The sequence below is a fragment of the Asterias amurensis genome, chromosome 12 (genome assembly GCF_032118995.1).
Source record: "Asterias amurensis chromosome 12, ASM3211899v1".
Taxonomy (NCBI): domain Eukaryota; kingdom Metazoa; phylum Echinodermata; class Asteroidea; order Forcipulatida; family Asteriidae; genus Asterias; species Asterias amurensis.
This window is the reverse complement of record NC_092659.1, coordinates 7,654,713-7,677,214: the sequence shown is the minus strand read 5'-3', so window position 1 is coordinate 7,677,214 and position 22,502 is coordinate 7,654,713. Positions and strand designations below refer to the sequence as shown.

The window sequence follows — 22,502 nt, the reverse complement described above, 5'->3', positions numbered from 1 at the left end:
GAATACACAATCTGAGAAGCGTTACGATAGTACCGCTTCTCAACTGATTTCTTTTTACAAAAACCACAATAATTTGAAGTAAAATTTCTCTTAAAAAAATGCTTTATACTACTGAAAGCTCTGTAGGCTTCTTTAACCAATAATTTCCAAACGAATGCCTTCCCCTTAATGAGTACTTCCGAAGAAAATAACTTAAAGCCATTATACACTTTCGGTAAACAGTATTGTCCAAGTCCCACACTTCGTGTATCACAACTAATATATAAAATAACAAACCTGTGAGAATTTAGGTTCAATCGGTCATCGGAGTCGGGAGAAAATAACGGGAAAACCCATTCTTGTTTCCGCCCGTTTTGCCGTGTCATGACATGTGTTTAAAATAAATCCGTAATTCTCGCTAACGAGAATTTATATTGCTTTAATGTTTTCTCAAAAAGTAAAGCATTTCATGTAACAATTTTCATGAGAAGTCTTTCACCATTACCTTCTGTAAACCCTGTAAATTATTTGTAAATCTGCGAACTTTTTTTTCCTGTACCGAAAGGGTATATGGCTTTAAAGGTTTATTGTGACCTATCAAAAGGCCACTGTTGTGTAGGTCCTCTAAAACTATTTGACAAAATGTAGATACATGTAAAAACAGTCAATAGTTAAGCAAGAAACCATCGATACATAATGGTCATATTATTGCATAAAAAAGACTATTGGTTATGGATATAATAAAATATTTGTACCAAACACTACAAGAATTGAAAGGGGGCTCTGCATTTATGAATGGTACAAAGTTCTACGATGTCTTACTGACGCTACTTTAATTAAACCAAACTCATTTTTAAAATTTGTAAAAGCAGCTCCATTATACACCTTCAGAAGTAGCTAAGCACAACGAGGGTTTGCTTACCAAATTAAAGGAACACGTTCATGATTATCTCGCAAGTTCGATGACCGATTGAGCTCAAATTTTCACAGGTTTGTTATTTTATGCATGTGTTGAGATACACCAACTGTGAAGGCTAGTCTTTGACAATATTACCAATAGTGTCCACTGCCTTTAACTCGTCGACTAACACGGTCGGCCATTTATGGGAGACAATTTTTTGACTTCCATAATAGCCGACCGTGTTAGTTTGTAAAGTAAAAAGAAAACTGTGCAATTTTGAGTGATACTTGTGTGGATCATTATATTCTACTTTTAAAACATCTTTCTAACCATATGCATTTCAAAACAAACGTTTTTTATATACCAACTCGTCCGATCCAAGGCAACGTGTTCCTTTAAGGTTACCAGCCAAACAACAATAATTTATGTTATACAATCTGTGACTGTTATCCTGAGCTGCTTATTTCGGCTAAGCACAAAAGGTTAATGCCAAGCATCGAGATCCGATCAATGGCAGGTTAACATAGAGGCTATAATTAATTGTGCATTTATATTTATATTAATATTGAACAATAAGTTACTCCTGTTTGCTCGCAACATCAATAGTAAAAACAGTATTCATGGTGGAGTTGCTATTTTTGTTTTCGTTGGAGGTGTCCTTCTTCTGGGTTGAGGCAAAACGTCGACGCTTGGAGCAAAGATCCGCAATGGTGTAGAGGTAAGGATTGAGGGAGGAGTTTATGGGAAGGATGAAGACGACAACCCAGGCGTAGGTTTCGGGTGGTATCTCCACGATGCGACTTTGAGACAGGATACCCATGACTATCACTGGTGTCCAACATATGAAATCAGTCATGACTATTGCCGCCATTTTGATTGCCATGCGAACTTCATCGTCTCTACTTTTGTGACGTCGAACTCGCTTCATTGACATCTTGACGCTGACAAATATGGAAATATAGCATATGAGAATCACAGCGAAACAGAGCAGGTTGACGCCAAGAAAAAGCGCGATAGAGAAAAACCAAGAGGCGCGATATTCAGCAGCGTATGGTATTTCAACGGTTATGTTGGCGACTCCACCCGCATCAATTGTCTGGCTTCTTGTCTCATATCGCGCCACTTTCGTCATCAGTGGTAACCCAATGCATACGTCAGAGAGGCCATACAAATCTGAGCTCGAATCAAAAGCAAGTATGGTGGGAACCACGCCGACAATCAGGGTGCAAATCCATATCAAAGCGGAAATAATGCGACCCATCTTGGGGCGAATGTGTCTGCTGCTAAAAGGATACACGATGGCTAGGAATCGTTCAATGCTAATCAGAGTCAAGAAAAATACCGAAGCTTCGCTCGCAACAATGGAAATAAAGCCAGCTAACCTGCAAGGGACACTTGTTTGCCACTCCGAAGATTTCTCAAAATAAGTGTTACCAAAATGCACATCAGCAACTGCAATGATCATCATGTACAAGCCCATAAGAGAATCGGAGGCGGCTAGGTTAAACACAAGAAGCGAGTGAACTTTCCGACTGTCTCGACCTTCCGTCTCCTCACGGCATCTCCAGATCATGACAAATATGTTGCCGACGAGGGCGCTTATCCCCAAGATCCACATGAAGATTTTTAAGACAAGGTTTGGCATGAGATTGCTGCACATGAACAAGGGAGGTTCCGGTTCTAGCGTCTTGCATTCAACGTTTTCATCTTTGAAGAAACAGCAAATACGATGATCATCTACGTACCTATGGAAAACAATTCACAAACTCGTTTCATTGAAATTAGAAATCACCCGAATTTTTAATCGTTAGACCAAAAGTGGTATGAGGTCACAACCAAATGGCACAACAATAGCCACCTATCGTATGATTCGTGACAACTTTTAGAAGAATGATTGGCTTATGACTTCTGCCAGCAGCGTTCGGTATTTCAACGGCTATGTTGGCGACACCACCCGCATCCCCTGTGTCATATCGCGCCACTTTCGTCATCAGTGGTAACCCAATGCATACGCCCGAGAGGCCACACAAATCGGAGTTCGAGTCAAAAGCAAGAAGGCTTTACAAATTTATCACAATTATAACAATTTTTTTGACTGGTGTGTATTGTGTGAGTGTGTTTGGGTGTTGATTCCTTGGTCTCCTCTTATACAAAATGGTTCCTTATCGGACTGGCACTGTGACTGGACGTGCTATATATCGACTACGCCATCCCCTCAAATAGTAAACAACGTTCATGTAGACCCAATTGGGGCAATAATCTTGAAGTAAACAATTTTAATACAGGAATTTTTACAGGATTGGTAAAGCTTACAATTTAGTCGCATACAGTGTCCATGTTTGTTGTGTATATGTAATACTAAACCCGTGGAAATTTGGGTTTGACCCAGAAAATGTTGAAAAACAATGCACACAATGTTCAGCATGTATACACGTTGTCCTAAATTTTGGTTGTAACAACCCAAAACCAGCTCATTTATAACACTTTCATATAAACTTTTTTTTCAAATTTATTATGACTCTTCTTTGCAGGTGTTTGTTGAAAAAAAAAAATGTTAAGGTCTTCATAACCTGCAAAAACACTTAGACGGGACGGGACAATGACTCAATTATACAATTGGTTTCTACAATGCTTATCCACTGGAAGTATTTGGCTGTTAAATTCATCAATGTTTACAGACTGGACACCTTTTGTAGTTGACAAAGTTCAGTCTTCCCACTTGGTGTATCTCAACATTATGCACAAAATAACAAACCTGTGAAACTTTGAACTCAATGGTCGTAGAAGGGGCGAGGATTCTGAAGGAAAAACGCCCTGGTCACACGAAGATGTGTGCTCTCAGATAGTTGCATTCGGGTCTCGAAATCAAATCTAAACAATTATTTTAGTGGAAAATTACTTCTTTCTCGAAAATTAAGTTACCTCGGAGCGAGCGAGCCGTTTCTCACATTGTTTTATATTATCCACAGCTCTCCATTGTTTGTTACAAAGTAAGTTTTTATGTTAACATTTATTTTGAATACGCAAAGTGTCCAGTGCCTTTAAATTAAACAATGACGCTTTTATCCTTTGCAGATCTTGTAAAAATATCTTCAACTCAATTCCGTCGTCTCCTTTTTTTTGGGGGGGGGGGGGGAAAGGTAACACCACGCTTGTTACATTTTTGTTGAAAGACTATAAGCTTGTTGAATGGTCCTGTATTTGCTTTCTTAGATTATATTTGTATTGTTTCCCCGTTATCAAAAATACTCACAAACTTTTTAGATTTGGCTGGCCTACAAGTTCTTCAAATGCATAACGGTCAAACTTCAGTTGAGGTAAATTGTTGTCTTGTCGCACAAGAATTCTATAGAAAAAATAAACGAGGAAAGAGAGAAGAAGAATGCAACTATTTACAGACGACGCTTGATTAAAACTAAGAACAAAATTGTTTTTCCTTTTACATTTTTGATTGTACACTCGCGCTATATTCATTAGATCCAGTGTCATAGGCAAATCTGTCCCTCCGTCTTTCTGCAAGGATAAAGACAGGCAGCCTATGGGCAGTGCGCCATGTCGACAGACCTGGAATTACAGTCTTGACCTTGGTGCCCCTTCAAAAGTCTCCCGTTGACTTTCATATATCTATCGGAAGTGCCCTTTTCACAATGAAAATGGCCTTGGCCTTTAAAAGGAAAAAAAATCCAGGCCTGTATTGATACCTCTCGTCACTAACCCCTGGGAAGGAAACACTCAAAATGAACGCCTTTTGGCTAATTAAAGAGTAATGCTTGTAAGAAACATTGCAGCTGTTGTCGGGTGCTTGTGTAAAGAAAAACCACTTATTTCAAAGCACCTTAAGGCTGGTAGGCCTATCTGGCGTTATTCAGTGTGACGTCAGATGTTCAGCGTATTAAAAAGTTAGCATGGGCTGATGTAGACTGGGCCCCTGTCTTTATCCGCAAGAATAAAGACAGGTCGCTGCCGCTAGTATACAAATATTGACTGCTTCGAGTGCTATGGTTAAAACTATGACTCCCGAGGTGATCCCCGGAGCGTTCTATTTTCCCGAGGCGAAGCCGAGGGAAAATAGAACGCTCCGGGGATCACCGAGGGAGTCATAGTTTTTAACCATTGCACGAGTAAAAGCAGTCAATATTTGTTTTATAACACCCCAAACATTTCTAAATACTGTACTATTATTATTAAGTTACAGACCTGAATGCTACAATCCACGGACGACGCGAATACAGATTGCAAACACTTTTACTTACTGTGTTGCATGTAGTGTCGTGCAATCCGAAATGGTTACAGACTATTAATTTATCATCCTCGTACACGCAACGGACGTCTGGGTACTGCATGCCATGTGCTAGTCTGTCGGACTAGCGAACGGCGCCGTGTGCTAGTCTTCGGACTAGCGCATGGCAAACCGACGCAATATCACACGGCCGTCGTCTAGAAAAACTAAGACATGTCATGTGACGCGCTCTAAACCAATGAGCAGGCAGAACACTTGCAAGGGGTGTTATAAATCCAGTGATTCCATTGGATACAATGATATCATTGGATACGTGCTTTGACAAAGGGTGCGTTCGTTTAGCTTCCCTGGGTCGACCCCGGTCTGCCCCGGTACGTTCGTATAGCTTTCACGGGACTCGCCTGGGTCAGCCCCCAGCGCCCTGCTTGTGGAGTGGGTCACTTGGGGGTGACCCGAGGTGCATGATCACACTCGCACTCTTGTGGTGACGAGAGGGCGAGTTTGATCGTTCGATTAGCTCTTGTCAGGGGCTCACCCGAGTGAGGACCGCGGGGTCGACCCAGGGAAGCTAAACGAACGCACCCAAAGATGCCCAAATAGTCACTGCTCTCAAGTCCGCAATGGAATTTGACTGCGTATCTATAAAAATTATGTGAAATGACCGAGGTCAAAGGTCAAACTACACGCCGGTTTTGCAATTTTTGAGGCCGGTCTCTGGCGTTATAGACCTCTCTTATGCAACGTCACAGCCCGAGTTTTTGCCAACCCAGATTGGAAAACTATGGAAAGCCGTTAGTGCAAATTAAGAAAAGATCGCTATTTTTTGTAACAATGTAACCAAATTTGTTGATTTTGTTAAAAACAAAACAAATAATTATGAGAGGTGTTTTATTTAATTGAAAGTTTGCAGAAAATGCTGAATTGGTTAAAACATCTGTTTTTAAGATTTAGTGTTTTACTAACATTCGGCCGACCACGCCAACTAAGGCGGTTTGTTTATCAACAAAAGGAAGGTCTATTCACGAGCCTCAAAGAATGACGTCAGACGTTCAGGCTAGGGCTGATGGAGCTCGATTCAAAAGAGGACGCTATACGAAGAAATGTCGTTACGCAGTTTGCCTTTGAGGGACAGGATCTCCTGCCACACCGACAAACAAGACTTGGACGAGGAGACAGACTAATAAAATCCACATTTAAGGTTCGGAGATAGAAGTTGGTTGTACAACTATAAGTGTATAAAATACTCACAAAGTATCCAATTGACTTAGTCCAAAAAATGCAGAATTTCGAATTGTTTCCAGTGGAACATCAAATATAGTTCTAGAATAGGAAATAATAGAACACAAATAATAGTATTCAAACAATAAAACAAAAAACGGAAGAGAATTTTAAAAAAAGACAATTTTAAAACTTATCCATTCCCTGAAGTTAAATGAACCAAACACTTTCAACACTAGCGGATTTACTTTAATGAACGCCCTTTCTGTCACCTCTAGATCTGAGGCCCCAGTCGGTACTTTCCCGAGTTCTTACAAAATCTACAGACAAGTCACTTAACCAGGATTCGTACCCATGACCATCGCTTGCTTGATCAGATATATTACAACTGGACCACCTAGCCACATACAGCCCGGTGGCTAGGGGCGGTTTGAATCATAATATTGTGATTAAAGACACTGGACACTATTGGTAATTGTCAAAGACCAGTCTCCTCACTTGGTGTATCTCAACATATGCATAAAATAACCAACATGTGAAAATTTCAGCCCAATTGGTCGTCGAAGTTGCGAGATAACTATGAAAGAAAAAACATACCCTTGTCACACGACGTTGTGTGCTTTCAGATGCTTGATTTAGAGACCTCAAGTTCTAAATCTGAGGTCTTGAAATCTTTCTCGAAAACTACGTCTTTTCAGAGGGAGCAGTTTCTCACAATGTCTTATACTATCATCCTCTCCCCATTACTCGTTACCAAGTACGGTTTTATGCTAATAATTATTTTGAGTAATTACCAATAGTGTCCACTGCCTTTAAGCAGCGGGCACCGCAAATATTTAATAGATGTTAGCTTTGTATCGGGGATAAAGAATACAATCATTTATATCACATAACTCGGGAAATTACTGAGGATCGCTTGAATCCAATACCAAAAAGATACATGAACTTACATCCCCTTTAGGCTGCGCATTTCAACAAATGTAAAGTGTTGCAGCTCAATCAATGACGTGTTGGACAGATCTCTGTTGACAAAGACATTAAAGCCATTATACACTTTCGGAACAGAAAAATATAAAATAAAATTTTACAGATTTACAAATAACTTACAGGGTTTAAAGAAGGTAATGGTAAAAAAACTTCTCTTGAAATATTATTTCATGAAATGCTTTACTTTTTGAGAAAACGTTAAAACAATTATCAATTCTCGACATCGAGAATTACGGATTTATAGTGAACACATGTCATGACACGGCGAAACGTGCGGAAACAATGGTGGGTTTTCCCGTTATTTTCTCCCGACTCCGATGACCGATTGAGCCTAAATTTTCACAGGTTTGTTATTTTATATAAACATGTAAGTTGTGATACACGAGGTTTGGGCCTTTGGACAATACTCTTTACCGAAAGTGTCCAATGGCTTTAAACTGCGATCAAGGGGAATTAAAAAAACACATTTATTTGAGTAGTGTTTGAAGCTTTTCGTGGTGTGAAAAACAAAAAAAGAAGCAACTTTAACAACATATATTTGTACTGTAATCTTGTGGGAACAACCGTGTATTGGGTGCGTTTGATAAGCTTCCCTGGGTCGACCCCGCAGTGCTCACTCGGTGAGCCCCTGAAAAGAGCTAATCGAACGATCACACTCGCCCTCTCGTGGTGACGGCATGCACCTCAGGTCACCCCCAAGTGACACACTCCACACTCCACAAGCAGGGCACTAGGGGCTGACCCAGGTGAGCCCCGTCAAAGCTATTCAAACCTACCGGGGCAGACCGGGGTCGAGGCGGGGAAGCTAAACGAATGCACCCATCTCTTTTGTATGAGTTTTGGCTCTGGTGAAAAGAGCTGGCAGGTGTGGTCTCGAAGATTCAAACAGTAGCCTATTTTGTCTGATGCAGAATGAAGACGAGCAGAAAACACTGTTCGAAACTGTTTGAATTACCGAGACAATCCCGGTTTCGGAGCCAACGCTCCCACAACAGAGATTTAATACATGGTAGTACCTGCAAGTTTTATTTTTTAATATTTTTTTTTATCTTTTAGCGATTTCTTCTTATTAGGTGCTCAACGTCTTAGAAGAGCTTGTTGTTACGTTATCACCACATGCAACAGGTTAAAAAGGGCGACTGTCTAATACAATATATTGCCCATGATTGATCATGATAGCTGTGAGTATACATAATATATCATTGTCATTTGTGGGTATAAATCAAACTTGGGGCCTACCTAAAGACAATGGACACTATTGGTAATTGTCAAAGACCAGTCTTCTCACAAGGTGCATCTAAAAATAACAAACCTGTGAAAATTTGAGCTCAATCGGTCGTCGAAGTTGCGAGATAAAACAAAAGGAAAAGCACTACCTGTCACACGAAGTTGTGTGCTTTCATATGCTTGATTTCGAGACCTCAAATTCTAAATCTGAGGTCTCGAAGTCAAATTCGTGGAAAATTAACTTCTTTCTTGAAAACTACATTACTTAAAAGGGAGCCGTTTCCAACAGTGTTTTACACTATCAACAGCTCTCCATTACTCGTTACCAAGTAAGGTGTTATGATAATAATTATGTTGAGTCATATAACCAATTCAGTGTCCACTGCCTTTAATAAAGCTCAGAGCACAAGAAAATGCACCCTACTGCTAATGAAAATGTATGGAGCAACAATGCAAAACCACGGTGAACGCTCAGGTTGGCTGATTAATGTTCTTGCTAACCTGTGCAATACGCTTACATTTTAAGCAATTTTGTTGATCGTCTTCGGACAACACATGGGACCAACGGCTTTACGACCCATCCGAAGGAAGAAGCAATGGTTTCAAGTGTCTTGCTTAAAGGACACAAGTGTCACGGCTGGAGACTCGTGGTTTCGGAATGTCCAGTTTAATAGGAAAAATTGTCTTCACTTTACGCTGCAGTACACTAGGGCATTCGTGTAAAGGCCCGGTCACACAGGCCCCGATAACGAGAACGAAAACGAGAACGATAAAAATGCACGCCCCCGATTGGTTGAATGAGCGTGGGCGTATTCTGCGTGGAGCAATTCAACCAATCGAGGGCGTGCATTTTTATCGTACTGGTTATCGTTCTGGTTGTCGTTCTCGTTATCGGGCCTGTTTGACCGGGTCTTTTTACTGCGGTTTCACAGTACACGTAAAAAAATAATAAAAACATAAAAAAAAATATAAAAAAAATTAGTTAGTTTGTTATAGTGCTGGTATCATGTAATACTCACAACCACAATAAAGAGTCCAAACCTGTGAAGGTGGTTTGTGTTATTTCAGATATACCGTTGTTCTTCAAAGACCTGTACGTACATTTGAAAGAAAGGTAAATAGTTTTAATGTTTCCCCCTTTTTTGTGAATAGTGCGAACAGATTAATGCTGCTGAAGGATAAAAGAAACCAGAGGTCAAAACTCTGTATGGAGAAAGAAATTGCTCTGGCGAACGTAACAACGTGCTTACACTTACGCATAATTTTGCTAAAAGAACAATACAACAAGTGTTGTTTCTGTGAGTTGGTACGCAGATGACACGTTTTTGCCCTCATTGTCTTAAAGGCAGTGGATACAATTGGTAATTATTACTCAAATAAATATTGACATAAAACCTCACTTGGGGAGATATTGATAGTGTAAAACATTGCGAGAAACGACTCCCTCTGAAGTAACGTAGTTTTCGAGAAAGAAGTAATTTTCCACGAATTTGATTTCGAGACCTCAGATTTAGAATTTAAGGTCTCGAAATCAAGCATCTGAAAGCACACAACTTCGTGTGACAACGTTTTTTTTATAAATATCTCGCAACTCCGACGACCAATCGAGCTCAAATTTTCACAGGTTTGTTATTTTATGCATTATGTTGAGATACACCAAGTGAGGAGATTGGTCTTTGACAATTACCAATGAGGGCAAACATTATTTTGAGTAATTACCACTAGTGTCCACTGCCTTTAAGAAATGTATATTATGCTTACATTACGACCGTTTTCAACATTTGGTTTATATTAGCGTGCAATACATTGAGCTTCATGGTCTGACTTATCATTATCAACACCACGCCACTCATTTCCAAATAAACAACCAGGGCACTGCTTGCAGCTATTGTACCAATATACCGAAGAACAGAAGTCGATATTGTAAACAACAAGGCTAAAGATAATTGCTGTACGATTCCTATGGAAATTTCTTAATAGCTGGTCAGTGAATGATTTAGTCTTCAGCAAAAACAAAAATGAAACTTTTATTTCTTTAAAGGGAAGGTACACGTTTGGTAATTGTCAAAGACCAGTCTTCTCACTTGGTGTATAATGAAATGACAAGTATGTGAAAATTTGAGCTAAATTGGTCATTGAAGTTGCTAGAAAATGATGAGAGAAAAAAACACCATTGTTGGACGAATTTGTGTGATTTCAGATAGGAATAAATGACTTCTAGCTAGAAGTCTTTAATTATTTTAGTGATAAATTACCTCTTTCTCAAAATCTATGCTAGGTCAGAGGGAGCCGTTCCCGACAATGTTTTATACCATCAACAGCTCTCCAATGCTTGTTACCCGGTCAGTTTTTAAGATAATATTTGTTTTGATTAATTACCAAACGTGAACCTTCCCTTTAACGAAGAAAAAATGGGTGGAGCACTGACTGCATAAAAACCCATCTCAATAACTCGGCAATGGCATCATGCAAGGTTAAGGAGCTCTGTAAAAATGAGTTAACATTAATTTGTTTTAAACACTTACAGCACTTTGAGGTTCCTCAATGCCTTAAAAGTTCCTGGTTCAAGCGAAAAGATGTTTACTCCAGATAGTTGCCTTTATGAAAATAAAATAGGGGGAAAAGCATTGTGTTTCATAAAACAATAGTATTAATTAATATTAATAATAATAATATAAACAAAAACTATATAACAAAGCGCAGGGATGCTGAAAAACGGCCTTAAAGTGCTACACTTCTGGATGGACCACGCGACCCTTCATCTACTTACAACAACTTTGTGGTCACGGCGATTCCTGACAAAAGTGTGCTGTTGCTGTTCCATCCATTTGCGCATGTGACGTTCAACTCACCCTCCCGGTAGTTACATTCGCAATCAGCAGGACACTTTTTCACATCTACGGCAGAACGAAAAGAGAAGAAAAACCAAGTACAATACAAGAGACATAATATAGATCAAACAATGGACACATGCCAGTAGCGGCCATGCGCCACAGACAACTCTCAACCAATGGTAGGTCTGCCTTTGACCACTGTGAGAGAGCTGTTTTATCTTTTGACGTCATATCTCAAGGAGTAAATTTGAGACATTGAATAGTCAAACATTTACATCGATTCAGTTTATGGTAAATATCATGTGGTATTTCGATTGGCTTCAAATGTACAATCATATATGTAAAGCACTGTGTGGGTTCGAATCCCCAGCCGTGACTCATAACCATTGCTTCGTCCTTCGGATGGGACGTAAAGCCGTTGGTCCCATGTGTTGTGTAAACGCATGTAAAAGAACCTAGTGCACTTATCGAAAGAGAAGGGGTTCGCCCCGGTGTTCCTGGCTGGATTGGCAGCATATTGCACCACAGCACCTTGTAAACCATTACAAGGTGCTTAGGGATTAGGTCTTACAGCTCAAAATTCGCCCAACTCCTTGCAGTAATAATTTATGGCGCTTTGTGTCCTTTGGCAAAAGGTGCGTTATAAATACGATTATTATTATTATTATTATTAATGCTTTAGAATGGCAGAAGTCGTTGGTTTGAATCCAACCCGAGTTATATGCCTATGATTCTTTTCACAGAACCCGGGAAAGTATACTGAATGTACAGTGCTAAACACACGTAGTGACACGGGTAAAAAACAAAAAAGATGATAAAAACTTTCTGCTTTAAAGAGTCTTGGTACACAGATTTACCTACTTAAACTTATACCGTTTGAGGATAAAAGTAGAAATGTTACTTTAAAATATTACTTAATGAGGTGCTGTAATTTTTGAGACCTGAGCAAAACAATTTTACAAAATTAATACGCTTTACATGCTGAAATAATGTTCGTCTCATGAGACAACACTATTTTTGTGTGTGACTTGTTTTACTCATTTCCCAAAAACTACAGAACCTCAGCAAGTTATTTTTCAATTCAGCTTTCTAACACCATTATCTGCAAACTGTGTGAGAGACCTGCTTAAACGAAATTAATGGAGTCGTGGATTTCATTTAGAATGTTTTCAATCAATAAGGATATCGAGTCACATGACTATAAATATATTTTAATTGTGTAAAAAAAAATCATTTTGTATACCCTTATCCAGGGCTTTTCTGAAAGATTCGCGAAAAGCTCCGTTACGTAATCACTCATGTTACGTCATAGTTAGGAGCTCCAATTTGTATAGCCGCTTTGTTGTAGCGTGGAGGTATAACAAAGCAAACTTCCAGACATGACGTCAAAGCATTGTCCTTTTGACGTGCACCGTCAACGGTAGAAGTGTGTTTAGTTTTTCAAAACCTTGAGGTTGGGGCCTGATTTTTTAATCGAAAATTACGGAAAAATAAGAGGTGTACACATATCAAAATTACATTTAAATGGTGAACAAACGTGTTACAACAAGTTAAAATAGAAGTTCCGTTAAAAAACATTCCGCTCAAGTAGCTGTTTAAAGGCAGTGGACACTATTGGTAATTACTCAAAATAATTATTGGCATAAAACCCTACTTGGTAACAAGTAATGGGGAGAGGTTGATGGTATAAAACATTGTGAGAAACGGCTCCCTCTGAAGTGCCATAGTTTTCGAGAAAGAAGTAATTTTCCACGAATTTGATTTCGAGACCTCAGATTTAGAACTTGAGGTCTTGAAATCAACCATCTAAACGCATACAACTTCGTGCGACAAGGGTGTTTTTTTTCTTTCATTATTATCTCGCAAGTTCGATGACCGATTGAGCTCAAATTTGCACAGGTTTGTTATTTTATGCTTATGTTGAGATACACCAACTGTGAAGGCTAGTCTTTGACAATTACCAATAGTGTCCACTGCCTTTATTATAAATCTGTGGACATTGTGTTTTGTGTCCTACAAAAAGTACCCTGACCCTTTGGGCCAAAGTACTCGTATACTTGTCTACATTGATGCTATGTCTTACCGCATTCAGTTTCATCGTCCATGGCAGGGCAATCGAAATTGCCATCGCAGACCTTCGCTACAGACACGCATCGAGAGCTGCTGATGTAACCATCTGGTGATGGCGACGGGGATGGTGAGAACAGTAAACTATTACTGCTGTCTAAACTGGAACTCGGTGTCGACGGCAAGGATGTTCCGGGTGATAACATTACGGACGAAGACAAAAGCCTGTCACACTTGTATGCATCGGGACACACGACATCATCTGATAGATTGAAAAGGCAGGGAATACTGTTTTTGGTGATTACAAAAGACCAATATCCTCACTTGGTGATCCCAACATATTATTAATTTTAAACCTATGGAAAGTGGGCCTAATTGGTCATCAAAATTGCAAGAAAGAAAATAATGAAAGAAACACCCTCATTTCATCAAAATGAGTGCTTTCAGATGTCTGAGAAAGGCTTCATATGACCCGAGCTTTCTTTTATTAAAAATGTTCAGGTTTTTTTTCTTTCTTAAACTATACATTTCTCAAAAAGGGGAGTCGTTTCCAACAATGTTTTATTATTTTAACATTTCCAGATTTCGTGGTGGGAGTAATTTTCGGAGTGTTCTACCTGCCCCAAAAAATTATGAGAACACAGGCTAGTATTTTTTTAATTATTTTATTTTTTATTCATTTGTATTGCTCAGTCAAAGTTCTATTTTGTGAATTGCACTTTTGGTAAGCTTTTTGAAGTGTTTTGCTGGTGTGAAATGTAACACTTTTTTAAATAAGGAAAATAACAAAACTAATGTCTAATCCATCTTTACTCTAGATCATATCTCTCTGCAACCTACACTGAATCTAGTTTGAGTTTAATAAGGCACCGGACACATTTGGTAATTGTCAAAGAACCAGTATTCTCACTTCAGCTTATCCCAATGTATGCATAATTAATGAACAAACCTGAAAAATGTTGGTCTCAATAATGGTCACCGATTTCGCAATAGAATAATGGAAGAACAAACATTCCTTGTGCGTGTGCTATCAAATGCATAATAAAAGGCTTCAGATGAGTTTTATTTTTATATTTGAATGAAAACAAAATGTCCTCTTTCTTAAAAACTACTTCACGGAGGGAGCCGTTTGATACAATGTGTTGCACTACTACATTGCTTGTTACAAAGTAAATTTTTACGCAAAAAACACATTTCTATATATATTAATTACCAATACTGTCTTTAAGTGAAATGTTTCAATGGCCTACCGCAATCATACTCGTCTCGGTTATTTCGGCAATCGTTGAAACCGTTGCATTTGGCGGTCGGGTCGATGCAGATCCCATTACCACAATCAAAGTCGTCCACATCGCAATCTGTAACTCATACGTAATACTCAACAATATTGTTATACTTTTTTTTTACTGATTTGACATTGGCGTCAGTTTCCGTGTAAATCAGTAACTGATTAAAAGTTTGCCATTTAAACCTTGCGTTTTTGACTATAGGGCAACGTCGGGAATGTCGTGTTCACAATTAAAGTTATAAGCCGCATTGCAATCTGTTACTAATCAATAACACGAATTAGTCACAAGTTGTTTTCTTGTTTACTGTTTTTGACATTGACATCAGTTTTCATGTGAACCCATAACTAACAACAGGTTTGCCACTTCAAACTTGAATTACCAGAGCCATTGGTATGCATTTTCACAATCAAAACACCCACATTGCAATCTGTAACTAATAAAAACCACCAAATGATACCATTTGCTTTCTTACTATTTTGACATTGACATCACTTCATCAGGAACCGATTAGATGTTTTCCACGGGAATTTCATATGCTCAGCACAAACCTCGTTCCTATGGGTGATCGATCTCGCCGCGCCATTTTTTCCCAGCACGCCTTGCTCGATCATAACCCCTGGAGTGCGTTTTGGCGACACCAACCAGAAACATTGGTTATCGGTTGAGCGTTGACGATGCTGTTCAGACCAACCGGTAACCGACTTGTTGAGTTGGTTAAGCTTTGGTTGGGGTCGCCAAAACGCACTCCTGGAATACACGTACGCAGAGCTAGCGGATACGGCGCGCTGCCCATGGTAGCGAGGTTGGCTCAACACCCCTTAGGCTTTGACACCTCAAACAGCTTACCTTCCTTATCTACATCGAGATGATGTACCAAGAAGAAGAATCCCCGATGAGCCCCCGACAGGTCACTGCTGAAGGTTACCCGGACAGAGCCTTTAAAGACAAGCCTCCTAATCTTGATATCTGTACCAGTAAGTACGAACACGTCCGTTATAGCAGGGAAGTCCCCGAAGTAAAATCTCACAAAATCAAATCCGTCTTCGAGAGCGAACTCCACAACTCTAAAGACCAGTGAGGACGACGTAAATGAAGTGACGTCCCATGTGCAGAGAGTGCCTAACGGATAAGGGCTTGGAAACGCAGGAGAAGTGAAATTGATTTGCTTTTCGAAGACAAAAATTATCTGGACTCCACAGTTGCCTGAAACACAAACACAACATACAAAATTGTTATGCCCGAGATTTCAGAACCAGTTGTTGTCAAGCCAATAAAAAATGAAACCGGGGTTCAATTCGGACTATCGGATCTTATTGTCAATTCGGACTATCGGACCTTATTGTCAATTCGGACTATCGAACCTTCGGAATATTTAACCTTATCCTATTTTCGGACTAACAGGCCATTCGGACTATCGAACCTTCGGACTGTCGGACCTTCGAACTATTGAACCTTCGGACTAACGGACCTTCGAACTATTGAACCTTCGGACTATCGAGCGGTAAACGATTTCGAGACCTCAAGTTCTAAATCTGAGGTTTCGAAATCAAATTCGTCGAAAATTACTTCTTACTCGAAAACTAGGGCACTTCAAAGGGTGCCGTTTCTCCCTATTACTTCACCAAGAAAGGTTTTATGCTAATAATTATTTTGAAAACTTACCAATAGTGTCCACTGCCTTAAAGTAGAATTTAGAAATTGTCTTCCGATTGATTATTTTCTTGTCTTAGAATCTATAAGTTTGCTCACCCAAATGTCTTGAAACTCTGTGATGAAAGTTTATTTATCAGACTGTAAATGACAAGGTAAAAGTACATAAACCAGGCTGTCGCTAGTGTCGTAATGAAGACCCACTGGAACGAAAGCGGCAACCATTGCTGAAATTTATTTTAAAATGTTCAGTCAATACTAGCCTTGCTCAAGGCAGTCGCATTATTCGCTCCGAAAAGACGCTGCTGTAAACCCACCCGTATACCCTGTGCATGGTGTGTGCGATCACACCGCATGACCCACCCGTATACACACTGTCACATCGTACGAATACTGTTCACACAAGTAATCGCACTCGTACCACTAACCGCATGCGGAGGCCGTCAGGCCGACAGCCTTGTCGGGTCTGTATCTTCCCGTTTTAATGTGTTGTATTGAAAAAATTCCAATAGTGGACGAAATTGGGGGGCTTTTGGATATGCTAGTATGCAGCCATGAATATGTATATCTTTCGTCAGACCTATCAGACAACACAGGATGTGAGGCAAATGAATTATTCATTTTCACGTCCAATCACGCACTTCCCTTATCACGACCTTTGGACCCTATCATGCGTCCGTAGTGGTAGTAGTGTGTGATGTAAACATGTTTCGTCTTTCGCGGGCATTATGGTAATGAGCTGACCGTGGGAACTCTTCGCTTATTATAGTAATGAGGTCAGTGGCTTCAACACAGACCCTACAAGGCTGTCGGCCTGACGGCCTCCGCATGCGGATAGTGTACAGGGGCATCGTGTCGTGCGATGTTACGCACAGTGAATACGGGTGGGTTTTTATACAGCGGTGGTCTTTTTTCGGAGTGAATAATTCGACTGCCTTGAGCAAGGCTAAGTCAATACAGAACATGTATAGAGTGTAAAGTCACTTGGCATCCACCGAAACAATACATCTTCACAGCATCCAATCGAACTCAAGCAAAACGTCAACAGAGTTTGTTTGTGCACAAAATAACAAACCTGTGAACATTTGAATTCAATTAGTCGCCGAAGTTGCGAGGTTAATAAAAAACAAGAAAATACCCCCTTGTAACACAAAATTGTGGGCTTTCAGATGCTTGATTCGGGACCACAAAATCTAATTCTGAGGTTTCGAAATCAAAGTTAAAATATTTCAGTACAAAATGATTTCCTTCTCGAAAACTATGTTACTTCAAAGGGAGCCGTTCTCACAATGTGTTTCAATATGAACAGCTCACTGTTGCTTTATTCCAGCGGAGTTTTTTTTTATTATTTTGAGTAATTACCAATAGTGTCCAGTGCCTTTAACAATGCTGGCACAGTCTTGAATAAAATAGTAAAAACAACAAACCCACACAAGGAGATGGTATTCCATTATATTGTTCAACTCACCGTAATCACAATTCTGCTCATCAGACTTATCTTTACAAGTAGCGTACCCATTGCACAATTCCTCCATGCCAAGACAGACAGTGCCAGCTGAAGTATCATTGCAGGAAAACTCATCGTTTCGACAAACACCTGTTGCTGTTTTTCAAAAGATAAAATCCTCAATAACAAGCAATTCAATTCAATTGTTTATTGTCACACATATAAATACATATACAGTGAAATTCACTTCGGCTTGCGAGTCTTAAAATATTAACAATCAAAAATTACAAAAAATACAGAAAACCCTAAAACCACATAGGCATACAATAACGAACAAATAAACAGTATGCGCACAATATGCATAGAGACAATAACAGTAACAAAATTGCAAACCCCTAAACAAATTAAAAAGTATTAATCATTAAGCACTCGACGTTTCAGTTGATTTTATTTGTTTATTCGCAGATTCTTTTGGTTAAATATGACGACATTAATGTGAGCACAACACTCTTCTCCTTTTTGATTTCCACTTTTAAATGCAGAATATAATTGTGGTTATTGTCAAAGGGACGTATCCTTACTTTGTGTACCCCCAATAGTACATCAAAAATCAACTCGTGAAAATGTTTGGCTGACATGGTCATTGAAGTTAAAAAAAAAAACAATGGAAGAAAAGACACCCTCTGTTGCATAGAATTGTGTTTCCTCTCACAGCTGCCCGAAGAGGGGAAGGCAACATGCCCGAAGCCCTTCTCGGAGAAAATAAAATAAATTGTGTTTATATTTCACATACATAGTATGCCCCTTGATACTTTGAATAAGGAAAAATCAGCTCAATTAGCAAAGAAATGATGATAATATAGGAAACAACACTTCTGAGTTAAGCTGTTTTACCATAAAGGCCCCAGAGGGTAAACCACATGTGTCTGTTGAAAACGCTACTATACACAGTATTGCTAATACTCACACTTCGGATTTATCTGCGATATCGTGCATGAAAATCCCTGTTTAGGATGAATATTGGATTCATCACTTTGGAAATAAGCCCAGGCTTCTGAAGTTTGGGTCAGGACACGGACGCTGCCTAGCCTGCCCGTTAACGTCACAATGGTGGATGCCTCGTCGGGGGCATGTGCCCCGTTGCCAACGAGGAGGTTGTCGTGGTGTAGCTCCAGGTCAAGGAGGGGAAATTCGAACGAAATTACGGCGTCTGCTTCGGCGGTGATGAGCCAGAAGCACGCAAGATCATTCGGATAGTTCTCTGGATAATTTGGTGATAACAAGAGCGACGAAGTTTGGGTTCCGTTCTGCAGCACAATTTCAGTTTTCCCACATGGCACTGTGAATGATAAAGATGCATTATTATCTAAGCGACATTCTCCTGAAGACGAGCAGAGTATACTGTTCGAAACGTCGAGACCAAACCGGCTCTTTCAGAGCCAACATTCACCCTAAGAGATTTACACATGGTTGTACCCGCAAGTTTACTATTTGTATATAGTTTCTTCTTATATAAGCATATATGCATATCTTTACAGATTTAATGTTGTCGTCACTGTCACTATTTGAAATGTTTTTAAAACTCAGTAAAATACTGAGTTTTAAAAGTATTTCAAATAGTAACAGGGGAGTTGTTATTAAATAAATCCAGTTAAGCGTATTTTTAGTCCTATACATTTCAGGCAATGAATAAAAGGACGCCTTATAAGTTATACAAATAATCAAAAGGAGGTTGTTCATTGTGGATTTCTGTGCGCTGCGTGTACAAATCAGGGACAAATTTCAGGAACAAATTTGCTTAAGCATGAAAATAGCTCGCTTATTTTACACATGTTACGGGCAAAAATGTCATGCCATATACATTGCTTGTGACTGCTATTTAGCTAATGCTAACTTAGCATAACAATTGAGTGGAGTCTTGGCCGGTAATCTGATTTTACTAAGCAAGGATTTTTTTTGCTCTATGAAATTTGGCCCTGTGCTTTCCTTCATCCGTTTACTTCTTTAAGATGGTGGCTGGAAAACGGCGAAGCATCAGGTTTATGAACTGCATCACGCTGTAATTGTTTAGTGGTCGCACATTATAAAGGCGTTTAAGGGTAAACAACAACATTTTTTAACGCTTAATCAGCATTCTTAACCTACAGCTTTGATTTTATTTCAATACAATTAATTTAAAAAATTACTTGTGTTTTTGTTTAAAAAGCTAAAAACTCACTTCATAAAAGTTGTAGTTAAAGGCAGTGGACACTATTGGTACTTGTCAAAGACCCGTCTTCTCACTTGCTGTATCTCAATATATGCATAAAATAACAAACCTGTGAAAATTTGAGCTCAATCGGTCATCGAAATTGCGAGATAATAATGAAAGAAAAAAACATCCTTGTCACACGAAGTTGTGTGCGTTTAGATGGTTGATTTCGAGACCTCAAGTTCTAAATCTGAGGTCTCGAAATCAAATTCGTCGAAAATTACTTCTTTCTCGAAAACTATATGGCACTTCAGAGGGAGCCGTTTCTCACAATGTTTTATACCATCAACCTCTCCCAAATACTCGTCACCAAGAAAGGTTATATGCTAATACTTATTTTGAGTAATTACCAATAGTGTCCACTGCCTTTAATATTATTCTAGTCCATATTTGTTCATGTATACAATTTCCAATAAAGCCAATAAACTCTCATTTCCTCAAACTCATTTTAAAACCAAAGGAGCCTAGGAATGGACAAGTAATATTTAAAGTTCTCAAGTTTTACGGCCCAGTACTATACTGTTTCAATACTTACAACAATTATACTCGTCTGAAAAATCTGCGCAATCTCGAAATCCATTGCATCTTTGCATTGTGCTTATACATACATCGTCGCACCGGTAATCCTCACTTCTGCAATTACCTGCAAATCGGGGAAGGGAAGAACAAATATTTGCTAAGAAAATATTTAACTTTAATTTGCATACACACTGCAAATGAACCCATCAGTACACTGAGGCAGTTTGGTGCAATAGGCGTTATGTTATTGAACGTAAGTTAAACAATTTATTTTGTATTCCCTTTGTTCATATTGTATCTACAAACAATAGTTAATGACCTGTAATTTCCCGAAAGTTTCGAAAGTTGAAATCACAAGGAAAATAAAAGTAGCTAAAATAGAGAAGAGCTGGACAAACTGCCCGCAAAACAAATGGTGTACAACAAAACTTGGGTGGCTTCCACAAACTAGGAAAATTATAAAATATGATAGGACGATGTAAGAACATAAATGGAGACACACAATCTCTTTGAACAGGATCAGTTATGGACAACAATGAGGTGGGATAAAAACGCCAGAGAATTATTATTCCAGGGAAAACCCACGCAGTCAAGTAGGGACTGAAAACACAATCCACATGGTACCCCCGGTTGGATTCGAACCGGGTCCAAGAGGCATAATGCGAGGAAATACACCACCAAACCGACCTTTATCGCTATATGTAGTTTTTGCTCTTATCACTGCCCGACACAATAAGTAACTTACCGCAGCCGACCTCGTCACCTAGTAGCGGGCATTGTGGTGTACCGTCACACACCTCATGTTGAGCTATGCAAGCCAGGCCAGATGGACAGACAACATCACCCTCTCCACATTCTGAAAAAAGGATGCAGGAAGAAACAGTGTTCAAAAAAAGGTTTTCTTACTTAAACACCCAAGAAGTGCCGATCCTCTTTTAAGCACACGACGGTGACAGACAATAACGGGTGATAACCATAACCCACAATGACCACAAAAAACAACAACATTAAACGATAGGTCTTTTTTCCTTCTCTTTATATCTAAGCGACGGACAGGGAAGGTCAAATAAGTCCCCTATTACGGGTGCATTCGTTTAGCTTCCCAGGGTAAACCCCGATGTGTGGCGTTTTTTTTTGCCAGGATGAACGTAATTATCTGCACACTTTTGTCCTGGAAAAAATCCACCACACACCGGAGTTGACCCGGCGGGGAAGCTAAACGAACGCACCATATGGTTGGGGAAAGGAGGCAATTTATGTGGTCAATGCTCACACTGTACCTGTGTTTATTTGATGATAAGAAACAAGAAAGAGCTCGGTTCCTGTTTCAGGTTATACAAAAACGTGCACATTTTGACCGTAGACCCATTGTGTGAGTTTGTTTCTCTTTGCACATAAACTGTACAGTGGAACACATAGTACGAGAGATGTTTGATACGTGTGAGGTTTAGGCAATGACGTCATCTTGACGCAATCGTCATAGGAGCCACGGTGTCAATAAAACGGTGAAGCACGCTGTAGGATGGTTAATTTGGGAACCTTTTCGGCCTATTTGAGAGGGCGCCCTATGTTTCATGTCATAATGGGCTATCGGTAGGTTTTTAGATAAGACTCTAAATGATCTTCAGCGTTATTCTAAAACACTTTTTACCTGGTCCTACCTGCTGCAGCAAATTGGTAACAGTTGTAATTAATTAAAAAAAAAGCACTAGATCTTATCATTGCAATCGTTGAATCATGACTTTAGTCCATAGCATGAAAGGGTTTTTGTACGACACGAGACACAATGTCCACAGATTAACATTAAACTTACACCTTTTGAACATTAATGATGACAGAAAGTTACCCTTAAAACAATCCTTGCTGATGTGCTGTAGTATTTCAAAAATAATT

The 22,502-nt window shown here is 39.4% G+C and overlaps 1 protein-coding gene across 1 annotated transcript in view; it reads right to left on the bottom strand.

Moving 5' to 3' along the window:
* Positions 1-1,457: 1,457 nt before the first annotated feature.
* The window catches only part of LOC139945262 (uncharacterized), a 37,894-nt gene continuing 16,849 nt past the window's right edge, over positions 1,458-22,502 (bottom strand). The window contains exons 14-27 of the mRNA XM_071942593.1: positions 21,355-21,465; positions 20,626-20,733; positions 18,807-19,178; positions 17,861-17,995; positions 15,589-15,945; positions 14,704-14,811; positions 13,470-13,715; positions 11,323-11,449; positions 11,078-11,149; positions 9,572-9,643; positions 7,289-7,360; positions 6,369-6,440; positions 4,134-4,226; positions 1,458-2,625 (exon numbers count right to left, since the gene is read on the bottom strand). Coding sequence (XP_071798694.1) covers positions 1,458-2,625; positions 4,134-4,226; positions 6,369-6,440; positions 7,289-7,360; positions 9,572-9,643; positions 11,078-11,149; positions 11,323-11,449; positions 13,470-13,715; positions 14,704-14,811; positions 15,589-15,945; positions 17,861-17,995; positions 18,807-19,178; positions 20,626-20,733; positions 21,355-21,465 — 3,113 coding nt within the window. The remainder of the gene's footprint in view (positions 2,626-4,133; positions 4,227-6,368; positions 6,441-7,288; positions 7,361-9,571; positions 9,644-11,077; positions 11,150-11,322; positions 11,450-13,469; positions 13,716-14,703; positions 14,812-15,588; positions 15,946-17,860; positions 17,996-18,806; positions 19,179-20,625; positions 20,734-21,354; positions 21,466-22,502) is intronic.